General features: G+C 33.3%; 1 protein-coding gene across 16 annotated transcripts in view; it reads right to left on the reverse strand.

The window, feature by feature from the left end:
* The window catches only part of EPHA6 (EPH receptor A6), a 975,172-nt gene that overhangs the window by 784,685 nt on the left and 171,275 nt on the right, over window positions 1–19,212 (reverse strand). For 6 of the 16 annotated variants that reach the window (XM_071214882.1, XM_071214885.1, XM_071214880.1 and 3 more), the window contains one exon: window positions 15,065–15,183. The exons of the other annotated variants lie outside the window; for them this stretch is intronic. In XM_071214882.1, the coding sequence (XP_071070983.1) occupies window positions 15,065–15,183 (119 nt within the window). The remainder of the gene's footprint in view (window positions 1–15,064; window positions 15,184–19,212) is intronic. 16 annotated transcript variants of the gene reach the window in all.

Here is a 19,212-nt window from a genome sequence, read left to right on the forward strand (position 1 = left end):
TTGGAAAGACAGAAATAAAACCTTCATTATTTGGAGATGACATGATCCTACATATAGAAAGTTCCAAAAAATCTACAACAAAGATACTAGAGCTAATAAACAAGTTTAGCAAAGTAGGGGATATAAGATCACTACAAAAAAAAAAATCAGTAGTGTTTCTATACACTAGTAAATGAGCAATCTGAGGAAAACTCAATTAAAAAATTCTATTTACAGTAGCAACTGCTAGAATCAAATATCAAGCAATATATTTAACTAAGAATGTAAAGACCTATACACAGAAAATTAAAGAACTTTGCTAAAAGAAATTAAGGACAACTTAAATAAATGGAAGGACATTCCATGTTCACGGTTTCAAAAATGTATTATCATTAAGATGTAAATTCTACCTAAATTCATTTACAGATTCAATAAAATCCCAATGAAAATTCCAATAGCCTTTTTTTTTTTTTTTTCAGAAATGGATGTCAATTATCAAATGTATTTGGAAAGCTAAGGGGCCCTGATTAGCAAAAAAAAATCTTGAAAAAGAAGAATGAAGATGGAGGACTCACTACCTGACTTTAGAACATATTAGGGGAAACGGACTTTGGCCCAGTGGTTAGGGCGTCGGTCTACCACATGGAAGGCCTGAGGTTCAAGGCCCGGGCCTCCTTGACCCGTGTGGAGCTGGCCCATGCGCAGTGCTGATGCGCGCAAGGAGTGCCGTGCCACACAGGGGTGTCCCCCGCGTAGGGGAGCCCCACGCGCAAGGAGTGTGCCCCGTAAGGAGAGCCGCCCAGCGCGAAGGAGAGAGCAGCCTGCCCAGGAATGGCGCCGCCCACACTTGCCGTGCCGCTGACGACAACAGAAGCGGACAAAGCAGAAGCAGACAAAGAAACAAGAGACGCAGCAAAGAGACACAGAAAACAGACAACCGGGGGAGGGGAGGGGAATTAAAGAAATAAAAGTAAAATCTTTAAAAAAAAAAAAAAAAAAAAAAAAAGAACATATTAGAAGTCTATAGTGGTCAAAAACAGCATAAAATTGGCACAAGGACATATTGCCAATGGAATCAAATTGAGAGTCTAGAAACAATTGTGCACATCTACTGCAAACTGATATTTGACAAGGCTGCCAAGTACACTCAGAACTGGGACAAATAGTCTCTTCAACAAATGGTGATGGAAAACTGAATATCCATATCCAAAGTATGAAAGAGGAGCCCTATCTCACACCCTATGCAAAAATTAACTCAAGATGGATCAAATACCTAAATATAAGAGTTGGGGCCATAAAATTCCTAGAGCAAAATGTAGGAAAGCATCTTTGAGATCTTGTGGTAGACAATGGTTTCATAAATTTTACACACAAAGCATGAGCAATCAAAGAAAAACTCGATAAATGGGATCTCCTCATAAATAAAAAACTTTTGTGCTGGTTCATATTTACTTATATATTCTGCTGATCTGAGCCTCTTGATTGGGTAGTTTAACCAATTAACATTGAACGTTATTACCATCAAGGCATTACATTTCAACCTTCAGAACACCCTTTAGTTTTTCAGGAAGGGCAGGTTTCTTGTTAGCAAACTCAATTTCTGTTTATCTATGATATTTTGAACCTTCCCTCATTTTTTAATGCCAACTTGCTGGATACAGAATTCTGGGCTGACAGTTCTTTTTGTTTTAGCACCTTAACTATGCCATACCACCGACCTCTCACATCCATGGTTTCAGATGAGAAATCAGTGCTTAATCTTATGAAGCTTCCTTGTATGTGATAGATCTTTTGAAGGTTCCAAAGATATCTAGACCCTATAGGCAGAGCAGAACAATCTCAGGAATTTGGCACCTTTTCAATGGGTCTTACCTTGGAATATACACTCCCAAATGTAACAGAATTAGACTCACTTATAATTTTCCTACATATGGCTCTTCTACCCTTTTATTTGAACCTGTAATTAGCACAATACATGCTAAATATGTGTACCAGAGACTTAAATCTTTGGTCTATTCATATATCAGCTGAGCCCTGAATCTCAGCTGAGTTGCAACACCTGTTTATTGGACGCACCAGATCATTGGACTCACCCAGGACAAGTAATACAAGGATGATGATGGACAACGCACAACCCAGGAAATGGACAGTGTCTGTCAATGCAAGCAATACAGTTCCATCCAAGTCCTCTCTCAATTGTAGACAGGCTGGGTATCACCATCCCAAAATCCTCAAGATTGGGGAATGAACAAACATAAGGTGGCAATGCAACTATGGACTAAAGTAGACTTATGATTATTCTAGCAATGGAAGAACTTGTATCACTGATATAAAGGCAGTAGCCACCAGAGGTTCTGAGGGGAGGAAAAGGGAAGAAGATGTACAACATGGGAGCATTTTTAGGACATTGCAATAATGGATACAGGCCACTATATATTTTGTCAAAACCTATTAAAGTGTGTGGGGAAAAGTGTAAAGTATAATTTAAACTATAGTCCTTGGTTAGTACAATACTTCAATATGTTTTCACCAATTTTAACAAATATATCACACTAATGAAAGATGTGGTTAATGTAGGAAGTGTGGGAGGTGGAGAGGATGGGATATATGGGAATCCCCTATATTTTTGATGTAAATTTTGATATATAAAGTTTCTTTAAAAATTATAAGTTAAAAAAAACCTTTTGCACTTCAAAGGAGTTTTCCAAGAAGTGAAAAAGCAGCCTACTCAATGGGAGAAAGTGTTTGGAAACCACATATCTGATAGGGTTCTAATATTTAGCACAAATAAAGAAATACTACAACTCAACAATAAATAGACAAGTAACCCAACTAAAAAATGGGAAAATACATGACATTTTTCCAAAGGGGAAACACAAATGTCTAAATTGCACATGAAAAGATGCCAACATCATTGGCTATTAAGATAATGCAAGCCAAAACCACAATGAGATATCATTTCATGCCTAATAGGCCACTATTAAAAAAACAAGACAGAGAACTACAAATGTTGGAGAGGATGTGGAGAAATAGTAACACTTATTCACTTTTGGTAGGAATTTAGAATAGTGCATCACTATGGAATACATTTCAACCATCCCTCAGGAAGCTAAGTATAGAATTGTCATATCATCTGGCAATCCTGCCACTAGGTATATCCCAGAATGACTGAAAGCAAGTGGATGAGTACTGCAAATTAATAATACAAATATCAGAATGTTCTTTCAGGATCTATAACAAAATTATGTCACTAATACAAGGTATTAATAATAGGGCATTATATGGGGAAAAATGCACCTAAAGCAAAATATGGACTATAACAGTAATATTTTAACATTCTTACATCAGTTGTAAAAAGGATGCCACACACCAATGTTAAGTGTCAACAATAGAGGGGTTATAAGAAAATTCCATTTTTTATTCTAGAAAAATGTCACAGAAACAACCAAATGTCTTTGCTAGTTATACTGTTTTACTCTGAGGCTTCTCTGAAAGTACATGCAACCATGTAGGTCAAAGCCTCTTCCTCAGGAAAAAAAGAAAAGAACTTTATAGAAGAAGTAAAGCAAGTATATAATTATGTTCTACTTGTCAATTAACATAACCCTGGTAAGAAGGTATAGGTGGGACACAGTCAGATGTTTTAATAGACAAGGCCTTTTGAACATCTTGAACTTTACATCATTGCCATAGGTATGTTTTCTGAATAGAAGGAAGCTGTGGCAGTTTGGCATTGTTTATGGATTCCAAAAACAGTTATTGGATTATGTTTGTAAACTGGTCTGTTCCTCTGGGCATGATTAAATTATGATTTGGGCTTTGATTGGACCACATCAGTAGGATTTTGAGTCCCCACCCCCTTTGTAGGTGGGGACTCACAGAGAACTGCACAGCAGAGAAGGGAAGTTGGAATTCTGAGGTGGCACCCAGGAAGTAAGCACACAGAGGAGCAGAGTAGCCAAGCCTAGAGAGAATGGAGTCCTGGGAAGAACCCAGGAAGCCTGAACTCTTTGCAGATGTTGGCAGCCATCTTACTCCAACACATGGCAATACATTTTGGTTAGGAAGTAACTTATGCTTTATGGCCTGGTAACTGTAAGCTTCTACACCAAATAAGTATCCTTTATAAAAGCCAACAGATTTCTGGAATTTTGCATCAGCACCACTTTGGCTGACTAATACAGAAGTTCTCACAGTAACTAGCAAACTATTAAACTTCCCACGTGGGAAATCCTACTTTCTCAAATAAGATGATCAAAAACTCTTGAATATATAAGCCATGCTTAATAAAAGATAACAGACTAAATAAGCTAAGCCCTTGAGCTTAATGCTTGCATTTATGAACCTTATTCTTGTAATAGTGAAACTAAGCCTAATGATAATTAATGCCTAAAAGTACAAATTATACCTCCTTGATATTCAAGTGTGGCCTCTCTCTAAGTAAAACTTTGTGAATTAACTCACTACCTCCCCCCTGACATGGGACATGACTCTGCAATAAGCCTTCCTGGAACTGAGGGACTATTACTAAGCAATAATCAGCAATGCATTTCAAGAAAGACCTTGGTCAAAATGAAGAAGTGTTAAATAAAACAGAGTTTTTATGGCTAAGAGATGTCAAAGTGAGTTGGGTCATTCCATGGGTTACACTTATGCAGGTCTCAACAGATTTCACAGATTTCCAAAATAAAAAAAAAAAGCCTCAAACAAACATTCTTCTGAGAGCCCTATGGACATCTGGTATGAGGGGGTATGGTATCAAAACCCCTCAGGAGGCTCTATCTGGGAATATATGAATAGATATTTCCCTAATATGACATAGTTGCACTCACTCATAAATCCCCTAATCATGATTCTTCCACTTATTTATTTGATCCTATAATCTTTTTTTGGTCTTTATTTATTTTTTTAATATTACACTCAAAAAATATGAGGTCTCCATATAACCCCCAACCCCCTCACCCCACTCCTGCCCCCCTAGCAACAATCTCCTCCATCATCATGAGACATTCATTGCATTTGGTGAATACATCTCTGAGCACCACTGCACCTCATCGTCAGTGGTCCACATCATAGCCCACACTCTCCCACAGTCCACCCAGTGGGCCATGGGAGGACATACGATGTCCAGTAACTGTCCCTGCAGCACCAGCCAGGACAACTCCAACCCTCAAAAGTGCCCCCACATCACATCTCTTCCTCCCACTCCCTACCCCCAGCAGCCACCATGGCCACTTTCTCCACACCAAGGCCACATTTTTTTGATTACTAATCACAATAGTTCATGAATAGGATATCAGTAAGTCCACTCTAATCTGTATTCTATTCCTCCATCCTGTGGACCTTGGAATGCTTGTGTCCACTCCACATCTGTATCAAGAGGGGCTTAGATTCCACATGGATGCTGGATGCAATCCTCCTGCTTTCAGTTGTAGGCACTTTTGGCTCCATGGTGTGGTGGTTGACCTTCTTCAGCTCCATGTTAGCTGAGTAGGGAAAGTCCAATAAACCAGAGTGTAGGAGCTGAAGTCTGTTGAGGCTCAGGGCCTGGCTATCATATGGTCAGTCCAGAGATTCAGATCCCCTGGGTATATATTAAACCCCAGCACCACTATAGTTCTGGTAGAAGTAACAGGAGAGGCTTGTGAAAAAAGATCACATCTGAGTCCAGCTCCATCACACAGAAACACAAACTCCAAAGAAAGGCCAACTGGCATGGCACTGAACTCCATCTGCCATGACCACAAAACCTGTGGGTCTCTGTAGTCCTCAGAAGAACCAATACCTGGGGTTTTATCTACTTTATCTGTCTCTGGGACTCTGCTGAGGTGTGCATAAGGGCAACCCCTCTGATAACCTTCCGGCTCTTTTTTGGAGACTTATAGCCATATAAACTCATTTGTCCTTTCCATTTCCCCCTTGATTCAGGCCAAAAAGCATTTTTAACTCCTGGTATTATATGTAGACTGAGATATTCTGCTGGTCTGAGTTGACCCTTTTATTCAAGGTCATTTTCTAGTTACATCATCAGCTGGTACTTGGTAGTAATCTTTAATTTACCTGCTAAGTATATTTTTTCAGAGACTTAAAGTCTTTGAATTGTTCCTATGTCAGTTAAACCCTGAAACCCTACAGGGCTGTTGCCAACTCCTATTCTCCAGTTCTTCAGGTTTGCCCTGGACAATTAACAGAAGAATGATGATGGAACAGCCCTATCCCAAAAGAAAGCAGTATCTTCAATTGCAAGCAAAAAATTTCCATTCCTCTGCCCCATAACATCTGTGACCCTTCTTGCATGAAGCAGAGAGGACATCATACCAAATCCGTCATGACTGAGGAATGAACAAAAGTAAGAGGGAGTATAACCACTGACTAGGCAGGTTTATTATTAATATTATTGTAGTTATTATTGTATGTTAACTAACTTGTAGCATTGATATAAAATACATTTTTAAATAAAATAAATATATAAAGTAAAAAAAGCAGGTAAAGTATGCATACTGAAAAGATTTTCAGGTATCAGAGTCTATATTTTGTAGCTTTCTTTGGTTTCAATTTCCAAAATTAAATTCAGAACCTCTTTGTATAATATGGTAATGTCCTTAGCTATCCAACATTGTCAACACTTATTCTTCCCTTTTATATTCCATACTCTGCAACTTGTTTACAGATTTCTCTTTTTCTCTTAGTTTTAATCCACCAGTGCCACTGCATTATTTTTATCAATTTAGAGATTCCTTTTAATGATTCTTTGTTAATATCTACTTATTTTAAAACATTTCCAAATCACTACATACACTATTCCTGCTTTGTTCAATATATTGGCAAATAAGTCCATAATTATTTTACTTCATTCAATTTCTATTTTTTGTGTGTGTTCAGATTTTCCATGCCATTTATTTTTTGTGTGTACAGGGTTTGTGGAATTATATGCATAATGTTTTATCCTCTTTTATTAAATTTCATATTAATGCCTTCCTGAACAGAGGGATAATTCTCCTGCCAAATAAATTCATCCAAGTCTTTGCAAATTGTGTCTTGGAGCTGGCCAGGAGCATCTCTTTATGGAATTCTAAACTCTGTAACCTGCTATTTACTTCACCTATCTTTTTTATTCTAAAGTCATAACCTTCACCTAGAAGGAATCAAAATGTCATCTATGCACTAAGTCCACCCGTTTTTCTCCAGAACCTCAAAGACATAAGAGTTGTGTTTCCGCTTTGGGATAAACGCATTATTTAACTTCCATTTGAATTAAATTGGATTAGTAGCAGTTTAGTCAGGTTAACAGGTCATAGTTGGCTAGGCATGGTTTAGGTACCAAACTTTCTAATTCAGTTCATCAGGATTAGTTAATATCACTTATGTATTATTAGAAATTTTTTTAGTAACTTTCCAGGAGAGAGAGGAAAATGTAAAGGAAAACTTTTTTTTCTATTTACCAATCTAAGCCACTTCTCTAAATGTATGATTCTTTAGAAAGTTTAACAAGACACTTATGAAGAGATTCATTCTTATTGAATAATGATCTAAAATTACTTTTCAGGTACTTTTCACAGCATGGCATATTTTTATATTTAACAGTCTTTTGACATGGACCTGCTAAAACATTTGGTCAAGAATACAGAGGGTATGTTTACTCCATTTTCTATTGAATACTGATATATGTAACTATGAGCAAGGAGGGTGTTTTCAACATTTTTTATCCTTCAGAGCTACCAGCAAATAATTCCTCAGCTGATGTCTTCAAAGAAGTTTTCATATACAAACCACTGTTTCTATTAGTTCTTATTTGTGAATAACAATTTTCAAATGACTTCAGAAAAGTCATTAGTGTAATGCATAAAAAGGTGGAAGATATTAGACTTCCTGACTTGGATAATAAATGAATTTTTATTGGTTACACATTATATTTAAATCATTGAATTCCATCATTCCACCTGTGAAAGTTAAAATAAAGATTAGTTAGTAAATTAAAAATACCAACCTTGCTCATATTTTTAAATTTTCTGCCTGTTTCTACATGCTTCAGCATAAAAACATTTTTCTTTAGATTATACATTCCTTCTTGTCATTAATCTTAAAATTTCCTCAAATAGCATTAAGAAAACACTAGGACTACTAATATTAGCAATAAACAGAAACAAATCTAATTTCCACAAATTTGTGGAAATTATTCACATACTGGAAATGGTTTTCCTTCTGACTCCTTGAAAGGTATACATTACTGAAAATGCCTTAAATGTTCCTTGAATAGACACTGGAGAAGAACAGTATGATAAAAATATCAAATCTATTCATACACAAAAACATATATATATGTATAGAAATATATATAACATGCCTATGGATAAAACCACTTAGTATTGTAAAGATATATATGCTTGATTTTTTTGGAGGGCACCTTTTGAACAAATATCACATTTAAAATTTTTGTATCAAAACAATATTTCTGCTATTAGAAATAAGTGCTATAGAAACACTTCAAAGGAATGTTCATGAAGCAACATTTCCAATACTGCAAATTAAAGACAAATGAAATATTTATCTCTTATAGGTGAATGGATAAACTATGATTGAACTGTGTTTTAGAATACAGTACAGATGTTAATATTACTTAATAATCATTTAAATAATCCAATGATTCATTCAATAAATATTTATTAAGGCCTATAATGTATTAGACAATGTTCTAGACTTTGGACACAAAGCAAAAATAAGTCAAATTCTCTGGTTCATGGAATTTTTATTGCATGATAACTTGTTAAGAAATAAAATAAATAAAAAAACAAAATATCATGATTATCAGTATTATAGAGAAAATTAATGTCAATTAAAGTAAGGGGGCTACAGGTGAATGAGGATGTGTTTTTTTTATATGAAGTAATCAGGAAACACTTTCCTGATATTCTGATATTTGAGACATGGTAGAGGGTGTAAACCAAGGAGATATTTGGCATACAGCATTAGAGGAAGAGGTAATGTTAAGACCAATGGGCCTAAGTTGGAAGACCTTAAATGAAAAGGATACATTTTAGGGAAAGCAAAGGACACTCATTTGTACATACAAAGGGTTTACTGTTAAGACTTGAATTTCCAGTAATCAATTTGGATTATGGTGCTGTTACTCAGGCAAAAGGTCTAGGTTATAGACAAAATTTTGATAAGTTATCCAACCCTTTTTGATCACGGTAGCCATAGACGAGATGTCTCAGAGAATATAAGTTTAATCATTAGAAGAAAAGTAGTGAAAACACTGACATTTAAGTAGCAAGTAGAGAAAGGAAAAATATGATTTCAAATCATATTTGCATTAAATCCAACATTTCAGGAATAAAATAAATTCACCAAGTTCTTCTTTTCCCCTTTTTTAATATCTTTCATTCATTGAATTTCTTACTATTTAACCCTCTGATCCTTATTAATTACAGAGGTTTAATTTTCTGTACTATTAATAACTTTATATAGCACTATACATACACTTTTCATAAAATATTTCATTTAAGTCTCACAACAATCCCATGAGGTCAGTAATTATTATTAATCTAGATTTTTAGAAAAGTAAACTGAACATATAAAAATTAGATAGCATGCCCAATGTTACACAGAGAGTGAATCATGGTGCAGAATTTGAATCCAGAGTCCATATTCTCAGCAACATTATATTGCTTTTCTATACACTGTATACTTTTTACTACCTAACATCTACTGTGGTAGGTTGAATTATGTACCCCAAGGTAAAAATGTTCTTAATCTTAATCTGCATACCTGTGGATGTGAAACCATTTTTAAATAAGAACATTTTGAAGCTGTTATCTTTATTTAAGGTATGGCCCAATTGAATGTGCTTGGGCCTTAATTCATATTAGTAGAAGCCATATATAGAGAAGACACCAGAAGTTAGGAGTCAGGGAAGGCCACGTAAGAGCCAGCAGCCAGTTGAAACCAGAAAGGCAACACAAAAAGAGGGAGATTGCCAAGCGATGTGAGGCAGAGACACAAACCCAGGAATTCCAAAGATTATGGCAAGCCAATACCAGAATGCTAGTCTCCAGGGAGAAAGCCAGGCCTTGCTAATGCTTTGATTTGGACTCCTCTAGCCTAAAAACTGTAAGCCAATAAATACATGTCGTTTAAACCAATCCATTGCATGGTATTTGTCATTAGATAAACAGATGGCAAACCAAGGAGGCTACTTTTCTTTTACATTATCATTTTCATTTTAATAATTTCAATTACATTCCATCTAAATTTAAAAGAAGTGAAAAATTACCTACAGTTTCTGTGTCAGTCAGCAATAGTTTTCTTGGATTTGGATTAATAAATGCGACAGACAAAAATAGCCTTAATCTACCTCATGTTTACTAGGCTTAAGAAAGGATATAGGGAACACAAAAAACACCATGTAAGGCAAGAGCACAGCAGAAGACTCCCAAGCATGCCATCTAACTGCTCCACTCAATGAGAACTTGGGAAGCATGTAATTTAGTCAAAATAGGCAATATAGGATGAGTGAAGACTATTTAACTACAGGAAATCTATCAGCTCTGGGGCCCCTTCAGATTTTATACCTTGCTCCAATTCTCTGGCATATAAATACTGATTAATTATTATTCAGTAAGCCATCATGATAATTAGGTATAAGTGTTTCAATAATAATGTCAAATTCTCATTTATCTTGGAACATATTTACCTCTATAAATTCTTTGAATTTGTTGTGCAAGCAGGCTATCTCTGAAGATAGAGGAAAGATCACTAAGTGGCACTAATCCTTTCCTTCTGCCATTTATTTATATTATAACATTAAATGAGTCTCCAAATTACCTTTGTCAAAATATAATTATATTTTCAATAACAGATGACATTTTGTTGTTAATATTTGATTTTTAAAAATATCTAGTATCTCTTCTCCTAACTTTCAGAGAAACAAAACATCATCCCTACTATCTACTACAACATCTTCCTAGAGTTTAAACATTTTGAAACATATTATTAAAAAACAGACTTACATCAAGATTAGACATGAACCATAACAGAATATAGATTGAAGAGTTACAAAGAAACTTCAGTTTCCTTTGTGTGATATAACAGAAAATTTTCTTGATGACTTACAGGATATAAAAAGCATATAAGGAATACATAACTATTAATCCAATTTGAAATGGTGTTTCTGTCTATATTAAAAGTCCTAGATAGATATACTTTGCCAAAGTGCAAACAAAAATCCTGATTTTTAATAAATAGCAGGGAGAAACAATCTATCCAAAATGTACTGGTTTTTATTTTTCAAAAATTCCATGAAGACTGTTACTAAGAAAAGAGAAAATTATAGTTTTACCGTATTTCCTTTTCTCCACATACTTTTTGAGGGCTGATATTACTTCCTATGTACAAGAACTATAATGGTTTTAACATTGCTTATTTGTTCTGTTTCAATTTTCTGTAGCCTTTAAGACATCAACTTCATTCCATCAATTCTATTAGTAATTACAGATTTATATAAGTTTGTCATTTAATTATGGATATAAATCTATGATTAATTTTTTGTTATATACTGGTACATGTTTTAAATGTATTGTTTTACTTAACCCTCAAAAACATATAAAGGTAGGCTATATTATTTTACAGATGAGGAAACTAAATATGGGATTCTTAAGTAATGTGTCCAAATCACACAGATGTACATTTTGTTTTTAAGGGCTAGAAATGCATGTTACTTATTAGAATAGGCTGGGAATCTATCATACATACAATATGTGTCTTAAACAGCCTTACTACCCTTGGTGATACTCATGTTGGTTACATGTTAAATTGCCTGACTCTCCAATTCGGACAATAATGGGGGAGTGAAGACAATTTCATTTCAGGGAACCCATCAACTCTAGGGTTCTATATTTGACAGCCCAGTTCCATGAACAAAAATAAACTACTGGGAAATGGACAAGACAAAGTAGGAATCACAGACTGAATTTAGGAGTCTTTTACTCCAAGGGGAAAATGATGGTATCATGCACCAGAGTGGTTGCAATATTGATGGTAAAAGTTCCCAAATTCTGTATATATTTTAAAGGCAAAATGATAAAGGTGTGTCATTGAATTGTTTACAAAGTTTAAGAAAGAATGAAGTCAAGCAAAATTTCAAATTTGTGTTTAGGGTAACTGGAATACTGGAATTGCTACTTCTTGAAATGATGAAGACTACAGAAGAAACAGGTTGAGGTGGGTGTATAAGGAGTTCAGTTTTGGATATGAAGTATAAGATGCCCAACAGACATCCAAGCTGAGTAGGTACAAGTCTGGACACACAAGTCTGAGTTCAGAGAAGAGGTCTAGGCTGAAAATACAAATTCAAGAGTCAATAGAATGTTTAAAAGTAATGAGACTGAATAAGATCATATAGAAAGTAAATGGTGATAGAAGAGTCAGAGTACTAGGAAGAAAAAACGGTTACAGAAATGGAAAAAGTAGGAGGCAAAACAAAGTGGTATCATGAGGTAGCTATTATGTGTGATAAATTCTGCTGATAATCTGATAAGATTAAGGCTGACACTTGATTTCTGAATTTGGCAATGTGAATGTGTACAGATGATCTTGAATTGAGTTGGATTGGTGGAGCAGGTGGACAAAGTCTAACTGGAGTGGTTTTGTGAGAGAAGGTGGAGTGGTAGTAGAGACCGAAAATATAAATAAGTTTTCAAGAAATTTTATAGAGAAATGGGAAGTAGCTGGAGAAGGACAAACATACTGCAGCAAGCTTGTATGCCAGCAGATATAATACAATTGATGATATATTAGAATAACTATGAATATGAGGATATGTATTATCAGAAATTGTATAATTGATTTTTCTTACATGTCAATGATAATTTCCAAAATCACAAGTTCACTTTATCTGCTTTATTTTCATTTCAAAGACAATTTTTACAGCTTTATTCCCCAGGAAAAAAATAGGTTGCTTGTCTGTCTTTCACCTACAATTTTTATATCATTTATATACCAATTTATGTATATCATAAACATTGTCTCTATTTGCCTAAGTAAAATGAGAGAACTGAACTAAATTATCTCTAAGTACCCAAACTATTCCACGGAACAGAGATTCATCCCTGTTGCCTCTCTGGATGCTTGCTTCAATCCTTAGGAGTAGGTATTTGCAGTGCTATTACTTCTTTTCAACTACCACTATGTACCCCTTATGCTGATCTATTTATGACCCTTTTGTTTTCACTGAAAAATAAATTTAACACATTAATTCAAATTATTTACTGATTAACAGGTTATTGAGATTTGTTTTCTTCTACCTAAACCTGCCAGAAATTTTGTTCTTAGGCCCATTTTCCCCTTAACAATTTCCTCCTTGTCCCTTTTCAATTTGGCTGAACCACACTATACAGAAACTAAAGCAGTCAAATTTGTCAGAGACATTCTCATTACAGAAAGTAAAGAACATGCCATCCTTCTTACTTTATGTTTAAATATGGCTAAAGACTGAACTGTTCAATCTCACAAGAATTTAGTCAATGCAATGTAGAAGAAAAGTTATCAAAATTAAAAAATATAATTTGGGCCACCATTCTATGTCTGTCCAAGTGATTCTCTCATTCTTTGTCTGTCCAAGTGATTCTCTATCTTAGACCCTTAAAAAAATAGAGGAGTCATATATGCCAAATTTGCTTTACAGTTTCCTGGCAGATGGACTGATAAAAACTTTTGAATTAATAAATACAAACTGTTAGGAACAAATATCCTATTTTCAAAAAAGTATTTGTTTTTTATTGTTGACTTTGTGCATTTAGACATATCAACAGTTTTCTAAGTAATATTTGAAAATCAAATATTATTTGAAAATCAAATATTAATTCTGTCTCATCGGAGAAAGAAAAATAAATGGGTCTCAAGACAGTGTCACTTCTCTCAAAGAGTTAACAATTTAATGTGAGAGAAAGAACAACAAAACCCTATCCTTGAAACAATAATTGTAATACAAGGCACAATTATCTATATTTTTCTGTTAAAAAATTAATGAGAGAACTGTAAACAATTCAGGAGCTGTTCTAAACTTTGAAAGTGCCAATTTTCCTTACGTAGAGATGCAGATATATCCTATTAACACCTGCCCTCATACACATTCAAAGATGATTCCTACTTTATATATACCTATTATTTCAGATTAAAAAAATGTAAGAAGTGTTATGCATTGTTTTTTTTCTTTTATTTAAAAATTCACTTCATTTATTAGTTCTTTAATTATGGCCCCAGAGTTAAGTTAAATTATTTTGTCTACTTTTCATGTTTATACTTTTTGATTACTGATATACAATTACATCCTTTAAAAGTCTTGACTGTGTAAGGTTTTAAAAACATTATTTATACTCATAATTATTATGTACAATTCAGTTATAGAATAATTATCAACTCTCTGTATTGTAATGCATTTCAGTATTCTGAATTCACTACAGTTTCAAAAGTATACAAGACCTGAGATTTAGGTTTTAAGATAAGTCTAAGAAAAAAATTCCCTTTCAACATCATTTTGTTAACTCACTGGCTTATATCTCTAGGGTCCTCCCAAGCTTAGGAAATGAACAATGTTATTTGAGTAGTTATTAATTTTAAAATTTCACCTTAAAATTAAGAGCAACAGTATAACTTTCCTTGAGCTTGATTTTAGAAAAAAGAGCACTGTAGAACCAATATACTGCCATTTATATAGTATACAGAGAAGGGCTTGAAAAAGGGTTGATATAAATATTTATAAAAATTTAACTTCATATTCCATCATTACAATGAAATAATAACAGCTTGATATTCTTTAAAATAAAATTGTGTAAAAGAGAATGACTTTTTCAACTAATTTTGCATAGTTTAAAACCATAAACTTTCAAAATTATTTTGAAAAGTCAGTTTTTCTGTTATTAATTAAAAATAATAAAAATTAAAAATAAATGTTAGGTTCAAACTAAAATGTGGATTTTTTAATGTATATATCTCTGGGCCTAAAAAGAAAACTGCCACAGAAAAAGGATATTTCTACTTAAAATATATATATTAAAAAATATATTGTTTTCCTAGAAACTTTTCCAACCTGGCTCCTATGGAGCTGCAGCATGTACATCCAGAGGAGAAGTAACATCAGGGTCTGGTGAGGCGGTCTCTTCAGTGCCTTCTTGAATTTCCCCCCTTTTAGCAGTGTTGAAAATAGGTCTGGAAAAGCATAGGAAAGCTATATCAAATTTTCCTTAGGAGGTTTTATTCTCATACTGTTTTAGCAACTCTGAATGTTAGAGGAATTATATGGTATGGCATTTAGTATTCATTTTCACTAACGAGTCCTCCCATGTCAAATTAATATCCTCGGGAAAAATATAATTGCATAGTACTAACAAATCAAGATATATTTGAAAATATTAATGTGTGAATTATATGAGAAACGTCATTAGAACCATACATACCTATATATGATTTCTAAGAAACAGCTGGATATTCAGGGATGGTACCTTTTATACAAAATGATATATGGTGCTTCAGGACAATCTGTGACTTTTGGTACACCATCTTTACTAGTTGGATTTTCAAAAATATTTATATATGATATGTTAATACTCAAGAAAATATGAAATCATCTAATAATAATAAATAAGAATTTTTCCATGTGTACTAAATAGCTAAGAATAGTTACATAAATATATATATGTAAGTGTATATACAAAATGAAAGTATCATTACATTTTTAACCTTCAATGAAAAAGATAGCATTGTATACTGTATTTTGATAGCTAATATTATCCTAAATTTGGTCAAATAATCAGCATAATTAGTAATAAAAATATTCTGACTTGAAATTTTCCTCATTACTAATTGACAGGTGTTTATTGATGATTTAGTTACAGCTGTTTTCTAAAAATATGAAAATGTTGTTAGTATGAGTATATTGTCTTCATGTTTAGTAAAAATGAACATGGTAATAAACATTTAAAGAAGAGAGATTGCTAAAACAGTAACCATTCATCTAAATGCTCTTAGTGATACTGGACCATTTAAATTTGTACAATGTTTGTGTACACATTAAAGAACCAATTCTATCTGAATCCCTATATTATGATTGAAAGTGAATATATATTATAAATAGTATCACTTCCACACTTCTTTGTAGTGCTAGTATATGAGAAGCAAGTAACAAAAAAAACTAAATATTATTAGGCAATATTATATTAGCAAATATAATATTTAGAGCTATCATATTTAAGGGACATTTTTTTATTAGCCAATGTTTCATATTTAGAATTGATAGTCCTTTAGGAAAATAGGCATTTGAATATGTAACTATTTATGGTACTCATTTTTTAACACATTTCAATTTCATTTATACTAATTGACCACTCTCAAATTCATGATTTGTCTAAACTTCAATAATACTCAGAAACACTGAAAAATAATGTAAATATTATAAATTAATTTTAAAATATTCTCATACCCATTTACCATAGAAATATATTTATCCATATAGTAAAATCATAGTTATTCAATATGAACTTTAACCAAAAAATGTAGAAATATTGCTTTCTCCTTGATACATTTGATCTAATTATTCTAGCAGTCTATATTCGGTTATTTTAAAGCAATGGTTAATAAAACAATAATGAATTCTGAAAAAAATTAATTCTGAAAAATGAATAATTATTAGTTATGGAAATTATTTATAGTTAAAATTATAAATCCCAAATATGTTATTATAATTTCTTTAATAGTAATGGCAGATTAAAATTAAATTAGAAATTAAACTTTACAAATAGGATCATAAAACCAGAAATGAAGAGTAAGGCTGCAAGTAAGGGAAATCTGATAGAAAATAACACTGATTCCCAGGACTTTTAACTTAAAATCAAAATAACCCAGTCAGAGTGGAGTATTGTATTTATCACAACTTTCTCTGTGGCTTAAATATGTGCAAATTAATTTCTTCCCTTGAATAAAACCCATTAAAACAAGAAAATATATTTCATATTTTGAAAAAGAAACTCTCTTAAAACTCACTTTAGCAAAAAAAAAATACAATGTTATGAAAAATGCTTTTGATTTAATAACAACCTACTAAGGTGAACATGATACTGCAGATATTTAAAGAAAATAATTTAACATGAATAATCAGAAAACCTGCTGAATTGAAACTGTGATTAGAGGTTGCTGTTGGAAACAAAAGCCTATCAAATAGGAAGCAGGATGATTTAAAGATTATGTAGTATAAGCAAATGAAAGTTTCCCAACTTGTCTAAAATATAAGAGTTCATGAGTTTCACAAGAATTCGTAAGAGGTCACAATAGTTCAAAAAGGATTTCGTGGTTTAAATCTTTTAAGTTTGACAGTATCAGAACTAAAACACAGAATAACAGTAACACTAGGTTAACATGATTTTTTAATAGGGTTTTGATAGAAGGGCCACAAACCAGTGTGATAACTTTGGTACAATGTTTTTCTGATTTAAAAAATAAAGCACAAAATGTTCTAAGATTACATTTTGTTTGGTATGGGGCATGATATTAAAGATATTCAAAAATGGCTAGAAATAAGAAATTAGAGGAAATATATAAATAAGAATATCTACATATGATACTGGCAGAAGATGAAAGTAGCATATAAAGCCATAATCGGATAGCAATTCTGGAGATCAGAAAGCACTCCAAAAACAAAGCCCCAAGGGGTCACAAAAGAAATATAAGATAAATAAAATTTCACAGCTCATTGGCTTTAAATGTTACTATTAGATTTTAATTATTTAAAAATACTCGGTTGAACACCCTTTCAATGTTTCCAGCTTTGGTGATGGTAGAATAGTTTGTATTGGACTAAGTCTCCTGCAGATAATAAGGATGCATTCTGGGTGCAAAGACAATTAAAGGAGGTAGAACCTAAAGAGATAGGTCTCATGTATGAATGATATACTTCAATTTAAAAAAATTATACAGAAAAAAAAAAGATAGACCCTTGAAAGAAGAGAATCACGTTGGTTGAGTTTTATATTTTTGGCTCATCCCCAAACCTAGGGCATTCTCCTGTCCAAAATGTCCATGGCAACCAGGGGATACAGAAAGCACGCAGGCAGAAAGCTGCAGTTTTATTTACCTCTTATTTCAGACTTAAAGGATTGACGTTTTGACTTTCCAAGCAGCTAAATTTGGAAGGGGTTGTGAGGATCCATAAAAAGGGAGATCCAAAGGCTGCATATAAATTGTCCTCAATCTCACTTGACTCTTAAGCTGTTCTTGTGCAGGGGAAAACTTAGAGGAAATCAGCTGAAAGCATGAAGGGGGTTAGCAGAGATTTTAGCAACCATCCACCACAAGAAAGACAGGTTTCAGTTCAAGTTTCAACAAACTGAAGAGGCTTTGTAAATACTCTGGCTTTCCACTGAAATACCAATAGAGCTATGCCTTAAGAGAAAAGGCCATGTATCATAACTAAGGGATTTTCTCTATACCGAAGTTCAAAACCAAAATAGTTAGGCATAGCCCTAAGGAAATCTAAACGAAGCCTCCAAAAAATCGGTGATCTACAAGTAATTTAACTGCCTGCAAGAAGAAAAATTCAGTCTAATTTACAGACATAGTTAACAGTAATATTGTAATATTTCTGCAGCAAAGGCAAAGAAAGTACTATGTCAATGCTAAAGGTACAAAAAGAGAAGAAAATGCAAATGCTTTCAGAGAACAACTATATATCCAACCTAACATACAGAATCCATAATGCCCAGGACACAACAGCATTTTACTATGCAAGTAAAGAAACAGCAATATGTGCCCTGATATTGGAAAAATCTTTCGATTGAAACAAATATAGAAACTAGCTATTGAAGTTAGCAGAGGGGATTTTAAAATAGCTATGACAAATCTGTTAAAGGTTTTGTAAGAAAAGAAGACTATAATGAATGAAAATATGGAGAATTTTAAGAGATGAAAACGTAAAAAAAAAACCACTGAAATTCTTGAACTGAAAAATGCCATATCTGAAAACCAAGCATCCATGGACTGTGGTTAACAGAACAAATAAGAGAACATTCTCTCATGAACTATAATAAACATACAAGACTAGTACAGGGTGTCATTAATCCAGTGGGTTGGGGGAAATTACATCAAACTTAAGATGTTGGCTATAGTTAGTAGTGTTTCTTTTTTGTTTTGTTTTGGTTTTGGTTTTTTAGGAGGTACTGGAGATTGAACCCAGGACCTCAGACATGG

Source organism: Dasypus novemcinctus, chromosome 4 (genome assembly GCF_030445035.2).
Source record: "Dasypus novemcinctus isolate mDasNov1 chromosome 4, mDasNov1.1.hap2, whole genome shotgun sequence".
Lineage (NCBI taxonomy): Eukaryota > Metazoa > Chordata > Mammalia > Cingulata > Dasypodidae > Dasypus > Dasypus novemcinctus.